The sequence below is a fragment of the Oncorhynchus masou genome, chromosome 18, assembly GCF_036934945.1.
Source record: "Oncorhynchus masou masou isolate Uvic2021 chromosome 18, UVic_Omas_1.1, whole genome shotgun sequence".
Taxonomy (NCBI): domain Eukaryota; kingdom Metazoa; phylum Chordata; class Actinopteri; order Salmoniformes; family Salmonidae; genus Oncorhynchus; species Oncorhynchus masou.
The window spans coordinates 29511993-29536921 of record NC_088229.1 but is presented as its reverse complement, the minus strand read 5'-3'; the positions used below and the strand labels follow the sequence as shown (position 1 = coordinate 29536921).

At 40.8% G+C, this 24929-nt stretch overlaps 1 protein-coding gene across 1 annotated transcript in view; it reads left to right on the top strand.

The window, feature by feature from the left end:
- The window catches only part of pex14 (peroxisomal biogenesis factor 14), a 106039-nt gene that overhangs the window by 11320 nt on the left and 69790 nt on the right, over positions 1-24929 (top strand). Inside the window, exon 2 of the mRNA XM_064922918.1 lies at positions 974-1018. Coding sequence (XP_064778990.1) covers positions 974-1018 — 45 coding nt within the window. The remainder of the gene's footprint in view (positions 1-973; positions 1019-24929) is intronic.

The following is a 24929-nucleotide window of genomic DNA, read 5'->3' as shown; positions in this document are numbered from 1 at the left end:
ACAGAATGTCAAAATGGAGATTAAGCCTCAGGAACTACAAATACAATAGAACTGGTGCTGTATTACAGGAGTTCATCAGGTTTATGGCTGAAATGTGACAAGTGAATGGAACTGTCTGAACATTTTTTCCCCCAACTGATTCAACTAGATTAGCCTAAATGTTTTAGGCCCCCAATAATGTGCTTACTTTACATCAGCAACCCAGGAATTAGTGCAACATTTGCTTTGTCATCCATTGCTGTGAAGACCGAACTAACAGTGTCAGGCCTACATGCGGAACTGAGACAGACAAGATAACATAATTTGATTTCCGAAATGTAAATTATTCAGACCTTATCTTAAATGCCGTCTTCTACCCTGTCATACCCTTCAGGCAGACCTGGGCCTCTGGGCATGGGACTCTCGAAACGGACATATCTTACATATTACATTTGTATTATTATATACTAAATAAAATGTCCTGACAATGTTAAGGATGTTTTGTTCTCCATTTTGTGAATGTTACCATTGTACTATGTCAATATCCTCTTAATACAAAGTTGTTCTAATTAGGCTATTGATAGTTGACCCATGCCTAATGTTGTTTTTAGAAACCCTTTTGATAAATTAGACCTAGATTTTGTACTAAGATATTTAGTCTTCAAATGATGTAGGCTTAAGCTATTTATTATTAACTGACTAATATACTGAAGATCTAATGGTCCTTAACCTGCTTTTCTATACAATTTGCGATCTATACTATATAGATATTTTGTTCAGGCTGCTGTAATTCACATGTTCATCTAACCTTTGGCATCTTGGATTTTCAAGCATGTGCCGACTGTACAGAGAAAGCCTATTCAGGCTACATGAATGTCCCCTGTGGCAGTGTACTTCTGAGTATCATTTGCTGAAATATTAGACAAATCCAACCCGCACACTCCACATTGCCAGTAGGTGGAGCTCTAATCCAAGCATCTGTTCATGTTTTCAGCCTCGTGCTCAGTCCAGAGATGAAGTTGCCCCCAGAGAAGCACTGGTAAGATGACATCACTGTGTTCTGCACAACTAACCAAGTGAAACCCTCCACTGTTTACGAGCTTATTTCTCGTCCTATTTTCACTAGGCAGAGAGTGAACACAAAGCCCTATTCAATCAAAACTAAGGCTAAACAGGATTTTATTATTTTTATTTTTTATAGATAAGTCAAAAAATACTGTTTTTCATGAACATGTTTAGATAGTTCAACTTTAAATGAAGCAATGTGAAATTAAATGACCCTTTCCTGGAAGAATGCTTCTTATTTTCTGTAAACGTGTGTTACAGATTGGTATTGAATAGCTTATCTTTTTATTAGCTGTTGTAAGTCTCTTTCAAAGGGGCTGTAGGCCTACATTTTAATTGCCCACTACCACGCCCTGCATCTTTCCATTTTTTATTCCCTTATGTCATGTATGATTTTCCTCCTAAACCACAGATGAAAAGCGTTTTCCTTGCTAGTTAGTTTATTCTTAACAAATAGGCCTCATTTTATTTTGCATCATAATCTGTGCTCCTTTCAAACCTTTCATAATGCTGTTAAAGTGCAGTTGTGTTTTTGTTTTGTAAGTTTAATGGCATGATGTGCAACAATTTAATGGCATGATGAATTGGCCATTAAAACAAATACTGTGGAATAAAAAGGTAAATGGTCATTTCAACACCAAACAACCACATAGGATATTGCTTGCATTTTAAATGTTGTATCCAAGGATATTTATTGTAGTCATTCTTGTTTAGGTAGCCTCCTGTCCAAACAAGGTGTCACTTACAGGATACGTTTAAGTTAAGACAAACCTTGTCACACAGATACAGTATGTGAGCTATACAGCTCACATATCAGTCCACTGAAAAAGAAAAAAGCAGTGAATGTTCATTCTTATCATGAACTTTGTTGTGGCTTGTAAGATGGAAGATTGTCCAGCTATCATTCATTGTTCAAGGGGACCAATTATCTGACAGTCACTTTGGAACCAGTGACTATCTAATAGGCTTCTTAATAAGATGATACTTCTAGTGTTTTGTCTTTGAGGAATAAAAAAGAAGGGATTTTTGAACTGTTCTGCTACATTGATACGTCTCTTTAAAGTCAGGGGTCGATTGGATGTTTGAATTGTTGTACAAAGCTTTGATCTACTAACATTGTGGTCTGAATGTGGTTCTAATGTGTGAGTAAGATTAATTCTACAGTAACAGAACGATGCAGAGACAGATTTTTCCCTTTAAAAAAAATGTATTTCAGACAAAAGAACATTGATTGCAAAGTTAAACAAACCATACGACTCGATGCACAAGGACTACTTTTAATGACTTCCACAGAAAACTTTACAGAAAATAAAACATTTTTTGCAATAATCGTTTTTTTTTGTTTGGTTTGTTTAAAATGTATGCCTAACAATCTCAGTTTCAACATCATTCTGTTACTGTGGAATTGGCCAAAAGTGATAAGTGGAGTGAAAGGTCTCTAAACTGCTTTAGATACGCTCATGACTGAAGTCTGTGAGACTGTTTGGGCACTCTGGGTGCTTGCTATGGGTCCGCGTACTGTACCCACCGCACTAGTAGCTTAATATCTTACACACGTCAACGCACTGCTGCGCCTCATAACAGGGATCCGATATGTATTCTCGAATACATCTGTGACACATTGTCTTAGTGTTCGCTCTTACCTTTCTCATTCGCTACTACCGAGGCTGATTTAATCCTGTCATGGGGTCATTGATTGTTGTAGTTTTCTCCTAGGCTTTATTTCAATTTAATTCATCTTTATCCAAGTGTGTTACCCCCCCCCCCCCTTCTCCCCCATTCTTAAAAAGAGGATATATTCTTGTTATGAAGGTCCTGGTTCAAGACATGGTTGACATGTCCCCCTCTCCCTCCCTCTTTTTCTCCTTTCTCTTTTTGATGAGCTGCTCTTTCCCAGTTAAGTGGATTATTACAGTAGGGATAATTCTTGTCACATGGCATTATTTGGATGAGGTGAATAATTGAAATTTGTGTCTGAAAGCATTTTATCTGGATGAGAGGAAGGGGACTGCTGGCAGGGGTTGGAGGGAGGAGGCTTCTAGGTGTGTGTGCGTGCGTGTGTGTGTGTGTGTGTGTGTGTGTGTGCGCGTGCACGCACACGTCTGAGTGTCAGGCTAGGGACACCAGTCAATGTTAACAGGTTCTGACTCACCTCGCCCGATCAGCGGGCCCTGGCTCACCGAACGGCTCGGTAGCTCGGGTGAAGCCACTGCCACCACTGCCAACACCGCCTCGGCCAGGGTGAGACGCTGAGAAGGAGCAGGTTTGGACCTGCAGTTTTTCTCTTAGCGGGCCGTCACAGACCGAGCGCTCCCTCCGGTTCACTGGAGTACTAGTCAGTCGCTCCCAGCTACCGCTGTTGCCTTGGGGGCTGGGGTTGTCCCTCTCATTCACTCGCCCGTCCCTGTCCTCGCTTTGCCACTCACTGCCTCTCCTTCTCGCCATCTTGCTTCTTTTACCCTCATTGCCCCCATCAAATCTGTCCTTCCCCCTCCCAATTCTATCTAGTTCTCTGAAAAAAAAACTCCAATCGTTGTCATCAGAAAAATAGAACCATGTTTGTTTGTTTGTTTGTCAACCCCAGCTCACACCATTCAATGTGGATATGCTAACGGGCATGATCTCTGGAAAGAAAGAGAAGAGGAGCAGGTTGTTTCAATCTCACTGGCTAGCTGCTGTGTCTCCCATACTGTGTCACTGCATAGGCTGGGGCTCTACATGATGCTGTGGAAGTGTTGTGTACAGCTGGCCCTCAGGGAACCGAGGGGGGTGTGTGTGTATGCAACTATGTGTGTGGGTGCATGTATAGTGTGTGTGTGTGTGTGTGTACAGTAGGCCTATGTGCGCATGTGTGTTTAGGGGTGGTGGGTTGTAGGAGCAGAGGGAGGAGGTAATGGGAGGGGGGGAAAGTTGTAAGAAGAACATCCCGGTCTCACACAACTTCAAAAGCTCCCCTTCCCCAGGATATTAAGCGACTGTGATGAAAAATTTAGCGAGCGTTAAATAAGGCGCTTTGAAGTGATCTGTTTTGGCTCAGCAGTCTCTGAATTTCCGTAGCCCCTCTGCTATCACCATCATGCTAGCTAGCTAGAGAGACAGAGAAAATGAAAATGCATAAAGCCTAGGAGTTGGGTGGGGGGGGCTGAAGTGGCAGTGGTATGGGTCAAGACTGCTTCTGCTCCCTCCGGTCTATCTCTACCTCCTCATTTTCCACTTTTCTTCTGCTATTCTTCCCTGTTCCCATGAGCCCTGGCAGCCATACAGTGCCATCAGAAAGTAGTGACACCCCTTTTTACCCCCACATTTTGTTGTTACAAAGTGGGATTCAAATAGATTGTTATTTTTTTGTTAACAATCTACACAAATTACTCTGTCAAAGTGGAAGAAAAATTCTTACATTGGTAAAAAAAAAAAATGTCTTTTGGAAAGCAGACTGAACCAGGTTTTCCTCTAGGAGTTTACCTGTGCTCAGATCTATTCTGTTTATTTTTTATCCCACCCAAAAATCCATTGTCCTTGCTGATGACAAGCATATCCATAACATGATGCAGCCATCAACATGCTTGAAAATATGAAGTGGTGCCCCAAACATAACACTTTGTATTCAGGACATAAAGTAAATTTCTTTGCCACCAATGTTAGTTTTACTTATACCTTATTGCAAACAGGCTTCCTTTTCACTCTGCCAATAAGGTTAGTGTTGTGGAGTAACTACAATGTTGTTGATCCATCCTCAGTTTTGTCTTGTCACAGCCATTAAATATCTGCCAATAGGTGCCCTTTGTGAGGCATTGGAACAGCTCCCTGGTCTTTGTGGTTGAAATTTGTTGCTCAACCTTAGGGACCTTGCAGATAATTGTATGTGTGGGGTAGATAGTTGAGGTAGTAATTCAAAAATCCTGTTAAACACTATTATTGCACACCGAGTGAGTCCATTCAACTTAATGTGACTTGTTAAGCGCATTTTTTTACTCATGAAACTATTTAGGCTTGTCACAACAAAGGGGTTAAATAATTATTGACTCAAGACGATTCAGATTTTCATTTTTAATTTGTAATAATAAAAATAATAATTCCACTTTGACATTATGGAGTATTGTGTGTAGGTCAGTAACACATTTTTCAGTTTAATCCATTTTAAATTCAGGCTTTAACACAACAAAATGTGAATACCTGCTGAAGGCCATGTATGTTCTTCAAATGCCTGTTTTGAAAACAACATTTTGATTCTGTTGGGGGTGTAAGGCCCATGTGACATGATAGTGATATCAGGAAGTTATGAGGTCCCCAGGAGCCTAACTTGTGATTTCTCCCCCCCCAAGTAGTTAAAAAATATTTGTCCTCCATAGCCAACATTTGAACAAAATGCAAATGAAGAACTGTTGAAATGTGTAAAACATTTGACAACTTTTTAAAGCGGCAAGCTATAAATTGAGGACTACAAATCTGACACCAATCAGATATGGGTGAATAATAGCCAACACATTGAAGTCACCTAGCTTGCCACATTTGGCTAACTACTAGGCTACAGTACTAGTTTTGTAATGGAGGAAAATCTTCTCGATTTTAATAAAAAAAACACAAGACAACATGTCTGAAAACAAGAAGCCTCTCACTGATGTCAAATTTATTTATGAAGGCCTATGTGTTTTCATATTGAACAAACTGTTACAACACTCCATATTCCTTATTCCGACAGAATAAGCAATGATATTCAGTAATGGGTCCAGTAGGGTGTTACTTAGTCTGTCAGAAAACTAGGCTGCAATTTAGTTTGTCTAGGGAACCTTCCTTTTAGATTTTTCTTTTTTCCTCTTTGCTCATTACTTTAATTGTAATTGTAATCCTTTATTGGAGCTGTCTGCAGTAAAGGAGAATTATGGTCAGAGTGGGGGCGCGAGCCACAGAGATATTTCATGATTATTGGAGAAGACGGTCACTAGGTGGCAGCCAGTATTTCGGCCTTACTGTGATTACTGGGTTGGGAATTGATGATTGTGTGAGAGACTGAGTATGTGTGTTAGCTGGTGGTTCTAGCTGCTTCTACCCAAACACTCTCCGAGCTTAAAAAGATCAGAATTCAGTGCAAAAGCATCTGAATAACGCCTGACGCCTCATGCTCTATGTATTGTACGTCTGACATTTGTTCTGACGAGCTATGTTAGTGTTTGCTTTATAGTTCTGTCCTTCGTATTGAGTGGAGGTCCTCCTTCGGGGGTTTCATGCACATTGAATAGAAAAAAACTGTTTTGCAGAGCCTCCCTAGGGAACACAATCTATGGTATTTTGTGGGGCACACAATATACCATAATGCTATATTATTACACCATATGGAGTTTGTGTTGTAAAAAACAATTTTTTTCTCATTTCTTTCAGTGCATTTTGTAACACTTGTCAAAGTTGTCCACTTAGTTGAGCGTACTTCTTAGGTCTTGGTGAACCTGTCTCTGAGACTCAATTTCTCTGAGTCGCTCTTGTTGTTCATCTATTCGATGTGTTTGTGTCAGTGGTTAATGATACAGGAAGGACCCACTGTTTTATTGTTGCTGTGTTGCACTTTTTTCCTCCCCCCCCTCACCCCCCTGGTAGCCTCCTTAGAGGACTCTGTATGAATTCTCACTGTCATGTCCAAGGACGAGTGGCGCAGGGTCAGCTAATTGCTTTTATGATTATGATTTCACGTCAGATTTATCGTGCATGCTCGGAGCACATCTTCCAGGTCTGCCGACACTGCTGGCTTCTCAAAATGAGTTTACTGCTCCTGGCTTGGACTTCTTGTTTAAAGGTCCAATGCAGCAGTTTTTATCTCAATATGAAATCATTTCTGAGTAACAATTAAGTACCTTTACTGTGAGCTCTTTTTATTAAAATGGTTAAAAAGAAACAAAAATAGCTTCTTAGCAAAGACCAATTTCTCATGCAAGAATTTTGCTAGTCTGAGAGTAGTTTGAGTGAGTGGCATTATTGGACTTGTGTAATGGGAAGGAATTGTAACAGAACTAGCTGTTATTGGCAGAGAAGTGTGTTTTTTTGTTGTTATTGATCTATTAACTCCATCCCACCAAAACAAGCTGAAATTTCAACTCTTACACTAAAAAGGTATTACCATAATTTTCACAATTTACAGTGTTATTCCAACCTCGTAGTGTGGAAATTTGTATATATAAAACACAATCACATTTTTGACTGCATTGGGCCTTTAAGTGCAGGTCACACTTTTTGACTCATTAGACCAGAATGTGGGTGAATCAGACAGGCTTCCCCACCCCCATCCCTTTTGGCCACAAAATGCTCTTTCTCCAGCGGGTTCTTGAACGTGAGAAATATTGAGGTCATGATGAAGGGATGACACAGACAAGGATTCTTGCGCTTATAAAAAGTTCTGTTAATAAATCTTTCCTCTTTATTTCTGTGTGCCAAATGTCTTTCTGATGTTGGTGATTTTCTTATGGTTCCACCCTGCTCTTTGAAAAGGATAAGTAGAGAGGAGTCCAAGCCAAATGTTTACTGTTTTGTGGTTTCTGCTCTGCTGCACCAAAACTGCACTTCCTTTAAAGGGATACTTCAGGATTTTGGCAATGAGGCCCTTTATCTACTTACCCAGAATCAGATGAACTTGTGGATAGCATTTCTATGTCTCTGCGTGCAGTTTGAACAAATTTGCTAATTAACGATAGCTGTTCCTGTAGACTTCCAATCATTGCGCTAATGCTAGTTAGCGTTGGCTCGCGAAACTACTTCCAACTTCCTTCATACTGGATGCTGAGACATAAAAATGTTATCCATGAGTTCATCTCTAGGGATGTGGATTTTTAATTTCCAAAATCCTGAAGTATCCCTCCAATGCAGTGGGACACTTTTTCTCCCAATGCTGCCACTTTTCTTTCTAAACTGTGAAAATGTTGACGCTAATAATTAGCACATATATTTCATTTTTCATGTAAAGGATTGATTGTAAGGTTGTATTGATTTCATATTGTAAACTGTTCAGAGCCTCTTGTTCGCTGTAGTAGTTTTGACCTCACATTGACCCGTGGGCTAAGTTACAGTGCAATGGCAGATGCAGCCCAAAAGAATGACACTTTCTGGAAAGTTAAATTTTCAAACATTGAAGTCTATGATTATGAAGAATTCCATCAACTTTAATTAGTACTTTTGAATTTATTTGTAGAAATGTTAATCATAGCGAATACACTAATGCAAACAACATGGTAACAAAGCTATAATCTCCAAATTCTCTCATAAATTTGTGAGCTGTCATATGTTTTCTTAACGTTATATAATTTTAAAACATTTTTAATTGGGGCGTAGTTAGTTTGTCTCTATGCTTGGGAAAGAATCATCATTGAGTTGGGTTTTAACACTCACTACTGTTTCACTTTGTAATTATTTCGGCTTGATTTACCATTTGCGTCACATTTGTGTGCAGAATCAGAGAGTAGGGAAACTTGGGTCTGTGAGTGGCTCGTTTCTCACAGCGAGACTTGAAATCTCCAGATGAATCAGAGATGTCTACGCTGTCAAGACTGCTCACATCGCTCTCAGCCTCCAATGTCACTTTCAAGGCATAATTACACAAGTTGTGTTGATTAGTATGAGATGCAATTACGCCGGCTTTCCGCCGCAAATGGGGGATGTGATGCCTCTTGATTGACAGCAAGCATCCTGGCTTTAATAAGTAAATGACTATGGTAATTCAGGTACTGAGACCCTTTGATTTGTCAGCATCTTTTTCATTTTGGCGATGTCCTCTGATTTTAATGAACAGGAGGGTGATTGAGGCTCTCTCTCTCTCTCGTTCATTCGTTCATTTCTCTGGCCTGAAAGCATTGTCAGTAGGGGGAGGCCCAAACTGTTTTGCAGGCCATATTCCAAATCCCGCCACTGATGCTGAATTCTGTTTCTTCCGATGGTTTGATCAAGTGTGTAAAAAGCATAATCTTGAAAGCTGCCTTTTGCCTGTACTACACTGTTGCACGGCTTTTTTCAGTTTTGTGGAAATAAGAGAAATGATTAGTAATTTACACTTCAGGGATTATTTTTTTCATATTTGTTATCTGGCTTCCCAGTGAGTTATTAGCTGTTAATTTGTCTGCCAGCTCCCCTGCAGCGCCAGATATTTGTTTAAATGGTGGGATTCCCTCAGTGCAATTGTAACTACTGTATACTTCTGAAAATGCTGCTGAGCTCTCTCTAATTACGTAACGCAATGCTAGTGCTGGTTAGTGGGAGAATATTAGGCCGAGCTATGAATAAGGAGAGCTAAAAAGTCACTTCACTTAAAGGGCTAGTTCAGTATAATTACATATTTAGGTACACTATCTAAATATGTAATTTCGTTGTACTAGGCTTATCCCTTTTAAAGTGTTTTCCAGACAGGAACATTGACATGTATGTTCAGAAGCAAGATCATATGTTGCTAACTAAAGGCCAAAGGCTTGCCATATTGCAAATTATATAGTAACCCATTATCTCAAAATCCACACATTTCTAAATTAAGTTTTGAAAGAATACTGAAATTTGAGAAGACTGCCTTTTTATTAAGACTACCCCTTTAACACCATGTAGGACAACTGTCTTTTTAGACCATGCAGGCCCCATCTAAAAGTCAGATATCAGTCAGTCTTTACTAGATTTACACAATGACTTAAGGGAAATGCCCTTGTTAGTCTCACTAGAGCCCAGAGTCTGTTCATGCTGGTAACCCCCTACAGACTCATACATGTGCTGCATAAATATAATGAAATAATTTGCACTTGCACTCACTACCCCAGCTGTAATTTATATGGATTGAATGAGTGCTGCATTGTGGAAAAGCATGAGTGGACCAAACGCTCGTTTGTCACCTCTAATAAATGTTGGAATGTAAATTATGAAGTTATGCTTCAGATGTAAATGCACTTTATTTCAGTCCCTTAATGCAAAGACCCCACTCCAATACATTAAGACAAAGGGGGAGTCGGGTGGGGGATTTAACTTAGAATTCGGACTGTTTTCACAATCAATAATAAACACAAAAGACCGTAGATGGGGAACATTATAACATATCTGACGTCGAGTTCATAAATTATTGCTTGAAAGCAGGCTTGTACACCAAAAATGTAAATACATTAATGTTATTAATAATGTAGTGACTAATAGTTCTATCAAGACTGTAATAGCAGTTTAATGGAATATGACAGCAAGAATGTATTACACTTCTTACATTTAGATGGGACCTCATAGGACATTTATCAGGGATTTCTGAAACATATTTTCTTGATTATTTTGTTAAGCTAATTGCTTCTTTTCCCCACAACGTCTTCTCGGGGAGAGAGGGAAAAAAACACGTAATGGATATTAATTAATACGTGTCAGTTTTCTCAGTTTGATGAAAAATAATGAAAGGGAAACGCTAATAGGATTTTGGAGTTTCTCTGTGTGTGGTGCCCCGATATTATTACTTTATCAAGGGTATCAGAATAAGATAGCACTCTATAAATGAGTAGAAATTCAGGTCTGCTGCTTAAAATGAATGCAAACATTCCAAATATAATATTTTGAATGTTTTACCTTAATTAGGCTACCATGGCCAATATACAAGATACTGTACGTACCGAACACTCACTGTACCATGAGGTGATGTGCATTACATTAAATTCAAAATTTTGAAGTTAAGCGTCCGTTGGTTTACACTGTTGGAACGAAGCAATTGGGGCCCTTCTGGCAAAGTCACTTCTGACAGTTCCAAATCATCTGTTTTCAGTCGGGCAGGGTCATTGTATAGACTTGCTTTCTGAAAACTGTCTCATTCTCTTAGCTTAGGCTGGATCTTTGTTGTCAGGGAGCTGTCTCATTTTGTTAAACTAGACCTGTCCTCTCTCCGGACCTTAAATGTACATCTACACTGATAACCTGACTTTCCCACACTTTTGGGGGACATAGAGAAGAGCAGACATTATCTGTAGCCCGACGTGACAACATCATCAGCCAGCCACCCCATAATATGGTAGACCCACTATACTCTGTAGTAGTATAGACTACTTGACTCTTGTCAGGAGATGTATGTGCCCACAGGCAGTCTATAGGGAAAGAGCAGTGTTAAGAGCTGTCATTAAGGTGTGGCACAAGTCCAGACCAGCAGATAAACAAAGGCTGACACATTCTTCAACCCATTGGCACGACTGCGCAATTATTAAACACCTGGACTGGCTCACTTCCCTGGGCCCCAGTGGCAGTGTTTCTGGTGCGAGTCATCTTCAAAATTGAAGGTTTGACAGAAAGACATGTTTTTCCATTGCTCCTCTCCTGTCACCGCTATCTGTTCTAACTTTTCACCTCAACACTCTGCACCCGACAAAGCTAATCAATCTTTGACACAGAATTTTGATCATGAAACCAAGATATGCATGTAGATCAGGCTATATATTAAATAATTTTTTTGTTCTATCCATCTCTCCTACCAGCTCAACAAGAACCTGTTTGACCGACTAATTTATTATAAGTACGTGACTTCTCCCTGGTGTGGCCCTCCCCATTTCTGTGTGAGCCTGTCATGCTTTTTGCCCCCGCCAGCCTGTAGAAAGTGGTTTTAAGTATCGGCGGCAGGAAAAGGGAAGTAGGGGGGTTCGTCAAATGCCTCTGCTTTTGAAATGCGGAGAGTGGTATTGTTGTGTTACTATGTGTCTAGGTCGACACAATGACAGAACAGGTGGGGCGTCTGCTGTCGAGCGTCTTGCCAACTCAGCCCCTTTGCTGTAACATGCCACCCTGTGTGATATTAGAGTGGCTGGCTGGGCTGTCTGTTCGGCTCATACTATTGAGGCCCAGTGAAATCTTAACATGTACTTTCACCAACAGTTTGTGCTGAATTCGTGGCGGGTGACTGTCAAAATTCGCCTTGTGCCGTCAACCGCAGTGCTATTGCAAATGATATGCTCAATCTGCTACCTTACAATACACTCCTACAGTTTTATGTAATAGAGGTGGAGATGCCAGTTCAAGTTGATAGTTGTTAGACGCATCAAGTACAGAAGCAATAGTTCTGATTTTATAATCTTATTACTGTGGTGGAAAGAGTAGGCTGGCACCATTGTCTAGGCCTACAGGCTTTCTGAAAGTATATAGTAAATCAGGAGCATTCTGGCTGAACTTAGGGGAAAATGAGATTCCGCCTCCGATATCACACTTTTATGAGTATCACTTCAGCTTTGGCATGCTACGTGGGCCGGTTTTAATTTTCAACTTGAGTGTATACACTGAGTGTACAAAACATTAAGGACACCTGCTCTTTCCATGACCTAGACTGACCAGGTGAAAGCTACGATCCCTTGTTGATGTCCCTTTTTAAATCCACTTCCATGTACACTGATCAAAAATATCAATGCAACATGCAAAGTGTTGCTCCAATGTTTCAAGGGCTGGAATAAGATCCTAGAAATGTTCCATATACACACACAAATTGTTTACGTCCCTGTTAACATTTCTCCTTTGCCAAGATAATCCATCCACCTGACAGATGTGGCATATCAAGAAGCAGATTAAACAGCATGCTCATTACACAGGTGCAGCTTGTGCTGGGGACAATAAAAGACAACTCTAAAATGTGCAGTTATGTCACACAACATAATTCCACAGATGTCTTAAGTTTAGAGGGAGCATGCAATTGGCCTGCTGACTGCAGGAATGTCCACCAGAGCTGTTGCCAGAGAATTGAATGCTAATTTCTCTACCATAAGCCGCCGCCAACGTCACAACTACAGACCATGTGTATGGCATCGTGTGGACTGATGTCAACGCTGTGAACAGAGTGCCCCATGCTAACGGTGCGGTTATGATATGGGCAGGCATAAGCTACAGACAGTGAACACAATTGCATTTTAGGGATGGAATTTTGAATGCACAGAAAAAACGTAATGAGTAACAAGAGTCTGAGGCCCATTGTGAGGCCCATTTATTTTAGGGTATCTGTGACCAACAGAAGCATATCTGTATTCCCAGTCATGTGAAATCCATAGATTAGGGCCTAATTAATTTATTTCAATTTACTGATTTCCTCATTTGAACTGTAACTCAGTAAAATCTTTGAAATTGTTGCATGTTCTGTTTAGAATTTTGTTCTGTATAGATGAAGTGGAGGAGACCAGTTAAAGAAGGATTTTAAAGTTTTGAGACAATTGAGACATGAATTGTGTAGGTGTGCCATTCAGAGGGTGAATGGGCAAGACAAAATATGCAAGTGCCTTTAACGGGGTATGGTAGTAGGTGCCAGGTGCACCGGTTTGTGTCAAGAACTGCAATGCTGCTGGGTGTTTCACTCTCAACAGTTTCCTGTGTGTATCTACCACCCAAAGGGCATCCAGCCAATTGTGGCACAACTGTGGGAAGCATTGGAGTCAACAAGGGCCAGTATCCCTGTGGAATGCTTTCGAGACCTTGTAGAGTCCATTCCCTGACGAATTGAGGCTGTTCTGAGGGCAAAAGGGGTGTACTTTAATGCTCACAAGCCTTGTAGGCATGCAATGACCCAATTTATCTTGATTGAGAAGCGAGGACTAGCATAACTGTGACTCTGTTGCTTTTCCTCAGATGCTGTCATCTCATTTGTCTCAAACATGGCAATGTTTGCTTCCTAATCCAACGCTTAAGGTTAGACACTGGCAGTTGAGAAGCCTCCAGAAATGAGACTTTGCCAACATTTTTCTCCATGTCAGTTAGTTTGATTAGGAACAGACTGAGCCTGCTCACTACTTCAGTGTGCTGCGGCAGGTCTACTGCCTGGGTTTCCCCCCTGATGGTGTGGCTGTGGTTTTTGTCCAGGTACGTATTATAATGCCAGGCCCATTGTCTTGGTGAGTGCCGCTTCTGACGGCTCTTACTGAGAGACTGAGCCGTCATGACCTCCCAGTTTCGGCTTCCAACCACTCCTGGCCAGTAGATGGCGATATTAATCTATTCAGGCGCAGCCCAGGCCCCGATGTGCCTGCCTGCCTGGCTTCCATCCTTTCTCCCTCTGTGGCTCTCCCTGAGGAGAAGTGCTCTCACCCCTGCGTGGAGGGTCATGCCACCAATTCCTTTCCCCTTTCTGAAGACCGTGAAATTGTTGATCCAAGACGGCGCACGATTAGCATCTTCGGCTATTGACTCGCGAGGGAGACGCAAGATTATGTCAACCGGAATGTCACAATCTGTCAGTGCGTCGTCTTTGTGGGCATCCCCTCATCCTAGTGTCACGGTGCCCTTCAGAAAGGAATCATATGATCAATAGCACGACACCTCTCTTGTCAATTGCCCCTCCATTGTATGTTTATTAGCCGTCTTGGCAGGCCAGGCTACTTCTTCCCAAACTGATGCCAACCTGCTGCGTGTCCAGCAATGCACTATGCTTTATATGCCCATCACAATGTGTCCCTTGTGTCTGTGTGTGTGTACTGTATGTTTGTGTGTGTGTGTGTGCTTGCATGCATGTGTGCGTATTTGTGTCACGTGCACGTACATGCCCGCGTGTGTGCGTTTCAGGGGGCTGACGGAGGAGGGGGATAGGCTTGTCACTGTTAGTTGCATGTGACAGGGTGGCTCTTGTGCCGCCACAAAACAACTTCTGTGGTGCGTCGCTTGGACACAAGCTCCACATTGTTTGCCACTGGTGCCGTTTACGTTCTGCTTCAATCAACTAATTGCATGTGAAGGGTTATAGTTTCTTGATGATGTGAAGGACAAGATACTGTGGCAGTTAAATGCCATTGTGTTTGTTTGCATGATGTGTTGGACAATAAGCAAGTATGTTGTTTGTGTGCAGTGGTTTGTTGTATTTATGTATTTAAAAAATATATATTTTTTTTTTTCTTCTCACAATTATACTGTTGTATATTCACTTTACTTATGTATTATTAATCTTATACGTTAATGTAGGTATGCAGTGCATTTTGCAGCTGTTTTTCTTCTGTTTGGAATTTCACTTTTACAAACTGTTTTCTGCCTGTGATGATCACAATTTTTATTACTGTAGTTTTTTGTACAGTAGGGGTCTTCAACTTTTACTTGCCCAGGGACCACCGCCCAGGCAAAGTGGCAACCCAGGGACCACCGCCCAGGCAAAGTGGCAACCCAGGGACCCCCATCATACCGAAATAAAACATTTGGTCACGGCTTGGCAAGGAGAAGTAGTCAACATTTTTAAATGATTTGGTGAAAAGATATGGTAACTTTTTATTATTTTGATCATCCCACTTCATAATTGGAAGAGGAAGTGTTAACTCAGTGGTGTGGGGCCGTGATTGCCCCCCGTACGGTCCGAGCAAGTTTTAAGAAAGCATTTGTTTGTAGGAAAACAGCTTCAGTTGAAGTCGGAAGTTTACATACACCTTAGCCAAATACATTTAAACTCAGTTTTTCACATTTCATGACATTTAATCCTAGTAAGAGTTCCCTGTCTTAGGTCAGTTAGGATCACAACTTTATTTTAAGAATGTGAAATGTCAGAATAATAGAGTGATTTATTTCAACTTTTATTTTTTTCATCACATTCCCAGGTGGTCAAAAATTTACATACACTCAATTAGTATTTAGTAGCATTGCCTTTAAATGGTTTAAGTTGGGTCAAATGTTTCGGGTAGCCTTCCACAAGCTTCCCACAATAAGTTGGGTGAATTTTGGCCCAATTCTCCTGACAGAGCTGGTGTAACTGAGTCAGGTTTGTAGGCCTCCTTGCTCACACATGCCTTTTCAGTTCTTCCCACACATTTTCTATAGGATTGAGGTCAGGGCTTTGTGATGGCCACTCCAATACCTTCGATGGCCACTCCAATACTTTGTTGTCCTTAGACCATTTTGCTACAACTTTGGAAGTATGCTTGGGGTCATTGTCCATTTGGAAGACCCATTTGCGACCAAGCTTTAACTTCCTAACTGATGTCTTGATGTTGCTTCAATATATCCACATAATTTTACTGCCTCATGATTCCATCTATTTTGTGAAGTGCACCAGTCCCTCCTGCAAAGCATCCCCACATCATGATGCTGCCCCCCTGTGATTCACGTTTGGGATGGTGTTCTTCGGCTTGCAAGCATCCCCCTTTTTCCTCCGAACATAATGGTGGTCATTATGGCCAAACAGTTCTATTTTTGTGTCATCAGACCAGAGGACATTTCTCCAAAAAGTACAATCTTTGTCCCCATGTGCAGTTGCAAACTGTAGTCTGGCTTTTTTATGGCGGTTTTGGAGCAGTGGCTTCTTCCTTGCTGGACAGCCTTTCAGGTTATGTCGATATAGGACTAATTTTACTGTGGATATAGATGCTTTTGTACCTGTTTCCTCCAGCATCTTCACAAGGTCTTGGATTGATTTGCACTTTTTGCACTAAAGTATGTTCATCTGTAGGAGACAGAACGCATCTCCTTCCTGAGTGGTATGACGGCTGCGTGGGTCCATGGTGTTTATACTTGCATACTATTGTTTGTACAGATGAACGTGGTACCTTCAGGCGTTTGGAAATTGCTCCCAAGGATGAACCAGACTTGTGGAGGTCTATAATTATTTTTTTTTAGGTCTTGGCTGATTTCTTTTGATTTTCCCATGATGTCAAGCAAAGAGACACTGAGTTTGAATGTAGGCCTTGAAATACATCCACAGGTACACCTCCAATTGACTCAAATGATGTCAATTAGCCTATCCTACAAATCTTTCCATTGGGCAGTGTGAAACATTTGAAGATTTTTAGCTAATCTCATGCTTTTCTACGCATTTTTCCACAAGGCTGAGAGAGAGCTAATTTTCTGCAATATTTTCCTATTTAGGGTTATCCTTACATATCCTATTAACTTGAAAGCTAACTCGAAACACGCTTTTGCTAATTGCACATGTTTAGCAGGTTAAGCAAAGGTTAACCATTTGTTGGCAAAAATGTCAAGTCAAGAAAGCTTACTAGCAGCCAATGTTTCTTGCTGGTCCTTTTTCATAGCCTACAGTGCCTTCAGAAAGTATTCACACCCCTTGACTTATTCCACATGTTGTTAAAGCCTGAATTCAAAATGGATAAAAATAACACACAATACCCCATACTGACGAAGTGTTTTTAGAAATCTTAGAAAATGTATTGAAAATAAAATTCTGAAATAGCACATTTACGTACAGTTCCAGTCAAAAGTCTGTACACAGCTACAGGGTTTTTCTTTATTATTACTATTTTCTACATTGTAGAATATTGGTGAAGACATCAAAACTATGAAATAACACATATGGAATCATGTAGTAACCAAAAAAGTGTTAAACAAATATATTTATATTTGAGATTCTTCGAAGTTGCCACCCTTTGCCTTGATGACAGCTTTGAACACGCTTTGCATTCTCACAACGGTAGTCACTTGGAATGCATTTCAATTAACAGGTGTGCCTTGTTAAAAGTTCATTTGTGGAATTTCTTTCCTTAACGCATTTGAGCTAATCAGTTGTGTTGTGGTAGGGCTGATATACAGAAGATAGCTCTATTTGGTAAAAGACCAAGTCCATATTATGGCAAGAATAAGCAAAGAGAAACAAAGAGAAACAACAGTCCATCATAACTTTAAGACATGAACGTCAGTCAATCCAGAAAATTTCTAGAACTTTGAACGTTTCTTCAAGTGCGGTCGTCCAACACCATCAAGTGCTATGATGAAACTGGTTCTCATGAGGACCGTAACAGGAAAGAAAGACCCAGAGTTACCTCTGCTGCAGAGGATACGTTTATTAGAGTTAAATGCACCTCATATTGCAGCCCAAATAAATGCCTCACAGAATTCATGTAACAGACACATCTCAACATCAACTGTTCAGAGGAGACTGCGTGAATCAGGCCTTCATGGTCGAATTGCTGCAAAGAAACCACTACTATAGGACACCAATAATAAGAAGAGACTTGTTTGGTCCAAGAAACACTAGCAATGGACATTAGAGCAGTGGAAATCTGGCTCCAACTGACGTGTGTCTTTGTGAGACGCAGAGTAGGTGAACGGATGATCTCTGCATGTGTTGTTCCCACCGTGAATCATGGAGGTGTGAGGGTGCTTTGCTGGTGACACTGTCAGTGATTTTTTTTTAAGAATTCAAGGCACACTTAACCAGTATGGCTACCACAGCATTCTGCAGCAATACGACATTACACCTGGTTTGCGCTTACTTGGACTGTCATTTGTTTTTCAATAGGACAATGACCCAACACACCTCCAGGCAGTGTAAGGGCTATCTGACTTAGAAAGAGAGTGATTGAGTGCTGCATCAGATCTGGCCTCCACAATCACCCGACCTCAACACAATTGAGATGTTTTGGGATGAGTTGGACTGCTGAGTGAAGGAAAAGCAGCAACAAATGCTCAGCGTATGTGGGAACTCCTTCAAGATGGTTGGAAAAGCATTCAAGGTGAAGCTGGTTGAGAGAATACCAAGAGTTAAAACTGTCATCAAGGCGACTGGTGGCAACTTTGAAGAATCTCAAATCTAAAATATATTTGGATTTTTAAACACTTTTTTGGTAACTAGATAATCCCATATGTGTTATTTCATAGTTTTGATGTCTTCACTATTATTCTACAATGTAGAAAAAAAAGAAGAAAAAAAGGAAACCCCTTGAATGAGTAGGCGTGTCCAAACTTTGACTGGTACTGTAAGTATTCATATCCCGTTGCTATGACACTCCAACTTGAGCTCAGGCGTATCCAATTTCATTTGATCATCCTTGATGTCACTACAACTTGGAGTCCAGTAGGTTTGGGCGGTATCCAGATATTCATACCGTTTCTGTACTATACCAGGGTATACGTTATTACCAAATGTGCACACAATGGGTGCTATAAAAATAATGATTTTAATCATATTTTTTACTTACAAAACAATTTGGGACAGGGATCAACAGGGATCTCGATCCAGGAGGGATTGAATGTCTAGTCTGGGTACCAGTCTTTTTAGCTAACATTCCACTCCTTGCCAGTCCATTGCCAAACTGCCAGTCTCTTTGGTAACCTCAATGTTTAATATGCAGCTGGATTTACGGTGGAGTTGCTCATTGGAAATAACATTAACATTTGACAACATTAAGAGCACTCTTGGATATATAATTATGACAAAAACAAACATTTAGCTGTTAGGCAAGTTGTATTTCGAGGCTTAAAATCAAAGCAAATAGATTTTGTGGTTGGAATTGCAGTATGTATTTAGATGTGAGCTAGCAAATTTTGACAGACTAGTTTCATCTGGACAAACACAAAATGGATTGCTTAGCAACCATATACCAATGTGTTCTGTGAAGGAAAAGTGATAACATTCCAATATTTGGATAATTGTTGGAAGATAGCTGTGAGGGTTATCGAATCCTCTATTCTCCTCAAGCTCATTAATGATAGAATGTTCATATTTGAAGATGGTAGATATGCCAGTCTCTTTGGCAATGACAATGAGTGGCAAGGAGAGAAATGTTAGCTTAAGAGACTGGTACTCAAGCTAGACTGTCTCTGCTGCAACCAAGAAGTTTGATCTTGACTTCTGGCCTCTTAGCTAACAAGTTAGCAAAGCTGGATTCCTGAGGTGTGGATGTCTTTTTATTTAACATGTCTTAGATTTCTTAAAGTTATACTTAACGTGTAGTTCGTCATAAGCAGTTTCGTAGCACGCACCCCTGCAGCCCCCTGTAAATCCTTGATGACTATTCATCAACCTGGCCAAGGCTTTCGACTCTGTCAATCACAACATTCTTATTGGCAGACTCGACAGGTTTCTCAAATGATTGCCTCGCCTGGTTTACCAACTACTTCTCTGATAGAGTTCAGTGTGTCAAATCGGAGGGCCTGTTGTCTGGACCTCTGACAGTCTCTATGGGTGTGCCACAGGGTTCAATTCTCGGGCCGACTCTCTTTTCTGTATAAATCAATGATGTTGCTCTTGCTGCTGGTGATTCTCTGATCCACCTCTACGCAGACAATACCATTCTGTATACTTCTGGCCCCTCCTTGGACACTGTGTTAACTAACCTCCAGACGAGCTTCAATGCCATACAACTCTCCTTCCGTGGCCTCCAAATGCTCTTAAACGCAAGTAAAACTAAATGCATGCTTTTCAATCGATCGCTGCCTGCACCGCTCGCCCGTCCAGCATCACTACTCTGGACGGCTCTGACTTAGAATACGTGGACAACTAAAAATACCTGGATGTCTGGTTAGACACTAAACTCTTTCCAGACTCACATTAAGCATCTCCAATCCAAAATTAAATCTAGAATCGGCTTCCTATATCGCAACAAAGCATCCTTCACTCATGCTGCCAAACATACCCTCGTAAAACTGTCCATCCTACCAATCCTAGACTTCGGTGATGTCATCTATAAAATAGCTTCCAACACTCTACTCAACAAACTGGATGCAGTCTATCACAGTGCTATCCGTTTTGTCACCAAAGCCCCATACACTACCGACCATTGCGACCTGTACGCTCTTGTTGGTTGGCCCTCGCTTCATACTCGTCGCCAAACCCACTGGCTACAGGTTATCTACAAGTCTCTGCTAGGTAAATCCCTGCCTTATCTCAACTCACTGGTCACTATAGCAGCACCCACTCGTAGCACGCGCTCCAGCAGGTATATCTCACTGGTCACCCCCAAAGCCAATTCCTCCTTTGGTCGTCTTTCCTTCCAGTTCTCTGCTGCCCATGACTGGAACGAATTGCAAACATCTCTGAAGCTGGAGACTTGCATCTCCCTCACTAACTTTAAGCACCAGCTGTCAGAGCAGTTTATAGATCACTGCACCTGTACTTAGATGGGCTGTTTACAGATAGGCTATCCACCTACCTCATCCCCATACTGGTATTTATTTATTTATTTTGCTCCTTTGCACCCCAGTATCTCTACTTGCACATTCATCTTCTGCCGATCTACCATTCCAGTGTTTAATTGCTATATTGTAATTAATTCGCCACAATGGCCTATTTATTTCCTTAACTTAACCTCATTTGCACTCACTGTATATAGACTTTTTGTTTCATTTTGTTCTACTGTATTATTGACTATGTTTTGTTTATTCCATGTGTAACTCTGTGTTGTTGTATGTGTCGAATTGCTACGCTTTATCTTGACCAGGTCGCAGTTGCAAATGAGAACTTGTTCTCAACTTGCCTACCTGGTTAAATAAAGGTGAAATAAATAAAATGTGAACCTGCTTCAGAGTGCAAACGACCTTAGACTGGGACAAAGATTTACGTTCCAACAGGACAATGACCCCAAGCACACAGCCAATGCAACGCTGGAATGGCTTCAGAACAAGAATGTGAAAGTCCTTGAGTGGCCCAGCCAAAGACCAGACTGGAATCCATTGAAAATCTATGGAAAGACTTGAAGATTTCCATTCACCGCAGATCCCCATTTAACTTTACAGAGCTTGAGAAAATGTGCAAAGCTGATACAGACATACCCAAGACGACTCAAAACTGTAATTGTTGGCAAAGGAGCTTTTACAAAATATTGACTCGCGGGTGTGAATACTGAATACTGATTTCTGTATTTCCTTTTCATTTGACTTTTGCCATAACGGGTTATTGTGTGTGTAAAATATATTTAATCAATTATTTTGAATTCAAGCTGTAACATAACAAAATGTGTAAGTGAAGGGGTATGAATACTTTCTGAACGCGCTGTACAGTATGTCAGATACTCCAGTGAGTGTAATTTGTTCAATATTAGGAGTTGAAATCATTAGAAAGGAAATATTATCCTCTTTTCTACTGAAGGTATGCATTTCAAAGTTAGGGGGCAGCGGATCCCTGGTTGATTACCCCTGTTGTACAGTGTACATGTATTCCTGTGAGCACTTTACGTTTTTAAAATGGAAATTATTATTGTGGCAACACATTCAGTTTACTGTATTCTTTTAAATTATTTCTATTTGCGTTTATGTGTCTTTGTTTCCGGTAATGCTCATAAAAGACAAGTGGAGCTGCTTGTCACAAAATGTCATCATTGACTGTAAGAGTAAAAAAAAAAAAAAAGCTTCAAATTACAGGAAAGAGGCACTGCATTAAAGAACAAAGGAGATCGATGGCAGTACATTACATTTTATGCGATTGAGAAAAAAAATCAACTAATTAAAATTGATCACTCCTGCTTTGTAAAAGTGTTTCTGAATTAAATTATTGTATGAAAACATTTTGACCAATAGAGAAGCCAAGGAAGTATCCATTACTGGATTGCTGCTGAGAAGGGGCTTGAATGTTTGTGGTGGCTGAGTAGTTTTGTTGTGCTACACCGCTGCTGCTTTCTCCAGCTAAAGTGCCACAGTTTAATCTCTGATGACCCTTATCTGTCAGAGCGGCCCCAGCCTTCTTGTTTAGGCCTTTTACCTGAATTAAAATAAATTTGTGGGATATATATGCCGGTCTTTTGGCCAAAGTGAGTGAAAGTGAAGTGTCACTGATAGGGGTAGTGGTCTTTAGTCATGGGGGCGGCACCAGACCCAGCCCCTACCACTATGTGGATGTATTTATCCAAGCAGTCATATGTTTGTGTTTTGGCGAGGCTAACTCAACCCTATGCAGCCATTGGAAAAAAATAACATTAATATGAAGTTAATACTTCATGAGGGATGTTTTATTTGAATACTGTAGTTTTTGTTTACTCAAGGAACTGTAGATTTTAGATGGATGTTTTTTTAATGGGTTATAGCCTGTAAACCTTATATAGTAGACACCCAATTTTGTTTTGAATGTGTAACTTAAACAATCAACATTTTGATGATCCGGTTATCAATATTTCTCATCAAACTTACATTGAATCATTCACCTCCTAAAAATTGTGTATGTGAACTGTAACTGACGAAGAGAGAACTTCAGACACTTTGTCCTAAGTTTCAATGTAATGATCCTAACATCATGAAATGCCATGTATTAGGCTAGCACGTCTTCAACCTGCTGAAACACGTCCCTTAATAGATACAGTTGAAGTCGTAAGTTTACATACACTGAGGTTGGAGTCATTAACTCGTTTTTTAACCACTCCACAAATTTCTTGTTCACAAACTATAGTTTTGGCAAGTCAGTTAGGACATCTACTTTGTGCATGACACAAGTCATTTTTACAATTGTGTAGACAAATTATTTCACTTATAATTTACTGTATCACAATTCCAGTGGGTCAGAAGTTTACATACACTAAATTGACTGTGCCTTTTAAATAGCTTGTAAAATTCCAGAAAATGATGTCATGGCTTTAGAAGCTTCTGATAGGCTAATTGACACCATTTGAATCAATTGGAGGTGTATCTGTGGATATATTTCAAGGCTTACCTTCAAACTCAGTGCCTCTTTGCTTGACATCATGGATGATTTCTTTTGATGTTCCCAAGACCTCAGAAAAACAATTGTAGACCTCCACAAGTCTGGCTCATCCTTGGGAGCAATTTCCAAACGCCTGAAGGTACCACGTTCATCTGTACAAAATAGTACGCAAGTATAAACACCATGGGACCATGCAGCCGTCATACCACTCAGGAAGGAGACGCGTTCTGTCTCCTAGACATGAATGTACTTTGGTGCGAAAGGTGCAAATCAATCCCAGAACAACAGCAAAGGACCTTGTGAACATGCTAGAGGAAACAGGTACAGAAGTATCTATATCCACAGTAAAACGAGTCCTATATCAACATAACCTGAAAGGCCGCTCAGCAAGGAAGAAGGCACCGCTCCAAAACCGCCATTAAAAAAAGCCAGACTACGGTTTGCAACTGCACATGGGGATAAAGATCGTACTTTTTGGAGAAATGTAGTCTGGTCTGATGAAACAAAAATAGAACTGTTTGGCCAAAATGCCCAAAGTTATGTTTGGAGGAAAAAGGGGGAGGCTTGCAAGCTGAAGAACACCATCCCAAACCTGAAGCACGGGGGTGGCAGCATCATGTTGTTGGGGTCCTTTGCTGCAGGAGGGACTGGTGCACTTCACAAAATAGATGGCCAGGATGTAAAATTATATGGACATCCGTCAGGAAGTTAAAGCTTGGTCGCAAATGGGTCTTCCAAATGGACAATGACACCAAACATACTTCCAAAATTGTGGCAAAATGGCTTAAGCACAACAAAGTCAAGGTATTGGAGTGGCCATCACAAAGACCTGACCTCAATACTATAGAAAATGTGTGGGCAGAACTGGAAAGGCCTACAAACCTGACTCAGTTACACCAGCTCTGTCAGGAGGAATGGGCCAAAATTCACCCAACTTATTGTGGGAAGCTTGTCTACCAAGAGAATTCTCTTCGATTATAATCACAGCCGTATATATCCCCCCCCCAAGCAGACACATCGATGGCTCTGAACGAACTTTATTTAACTCTTTGCAAACTGGAAACCATTTATCCGGAGGCTGCATTCATTGTTGCTGGGGATTTTAACAAGGCTAATCTGAAAACAAGACTCCCTAAATTTTATCAGCATATCGATTGCGCAACCAGGGGTGGAAAAACCTTGGATCACTGTTACTCTAACTTCCGCGACGCATATAAGGCCCTGCCCCGCTCCCCTTTCGGAAAAGCTGACCATGACTCCATTTTGCTGATACCTGCCTACAGACAAAAACTAAAAAAAGAAGCTCCCACGCTGAGGTCTGTCCAACGCTGGTCCGACCAAGCTGACTCCACACTCCAAGACTGCTTCCATCACGTGGACTGGGACATGTTTGGTATTGCGTCAGATAACAACATTGACGAATACGCTGATTCGGTGTGCGAGTTCATTAGAACGTGCGTTGAAGATGTCGTTCCCATAGCAACGATTAAAACATTCCCTAACCAGAAACCGTGGATTGATGGCAGCATTCGCGTGAAACTGAAAGCGCGAACCACTGCTTTCAATCAGGGCAAGGTGTCTGGTAACATGACTGAATACAAACAGTGCAGCTATT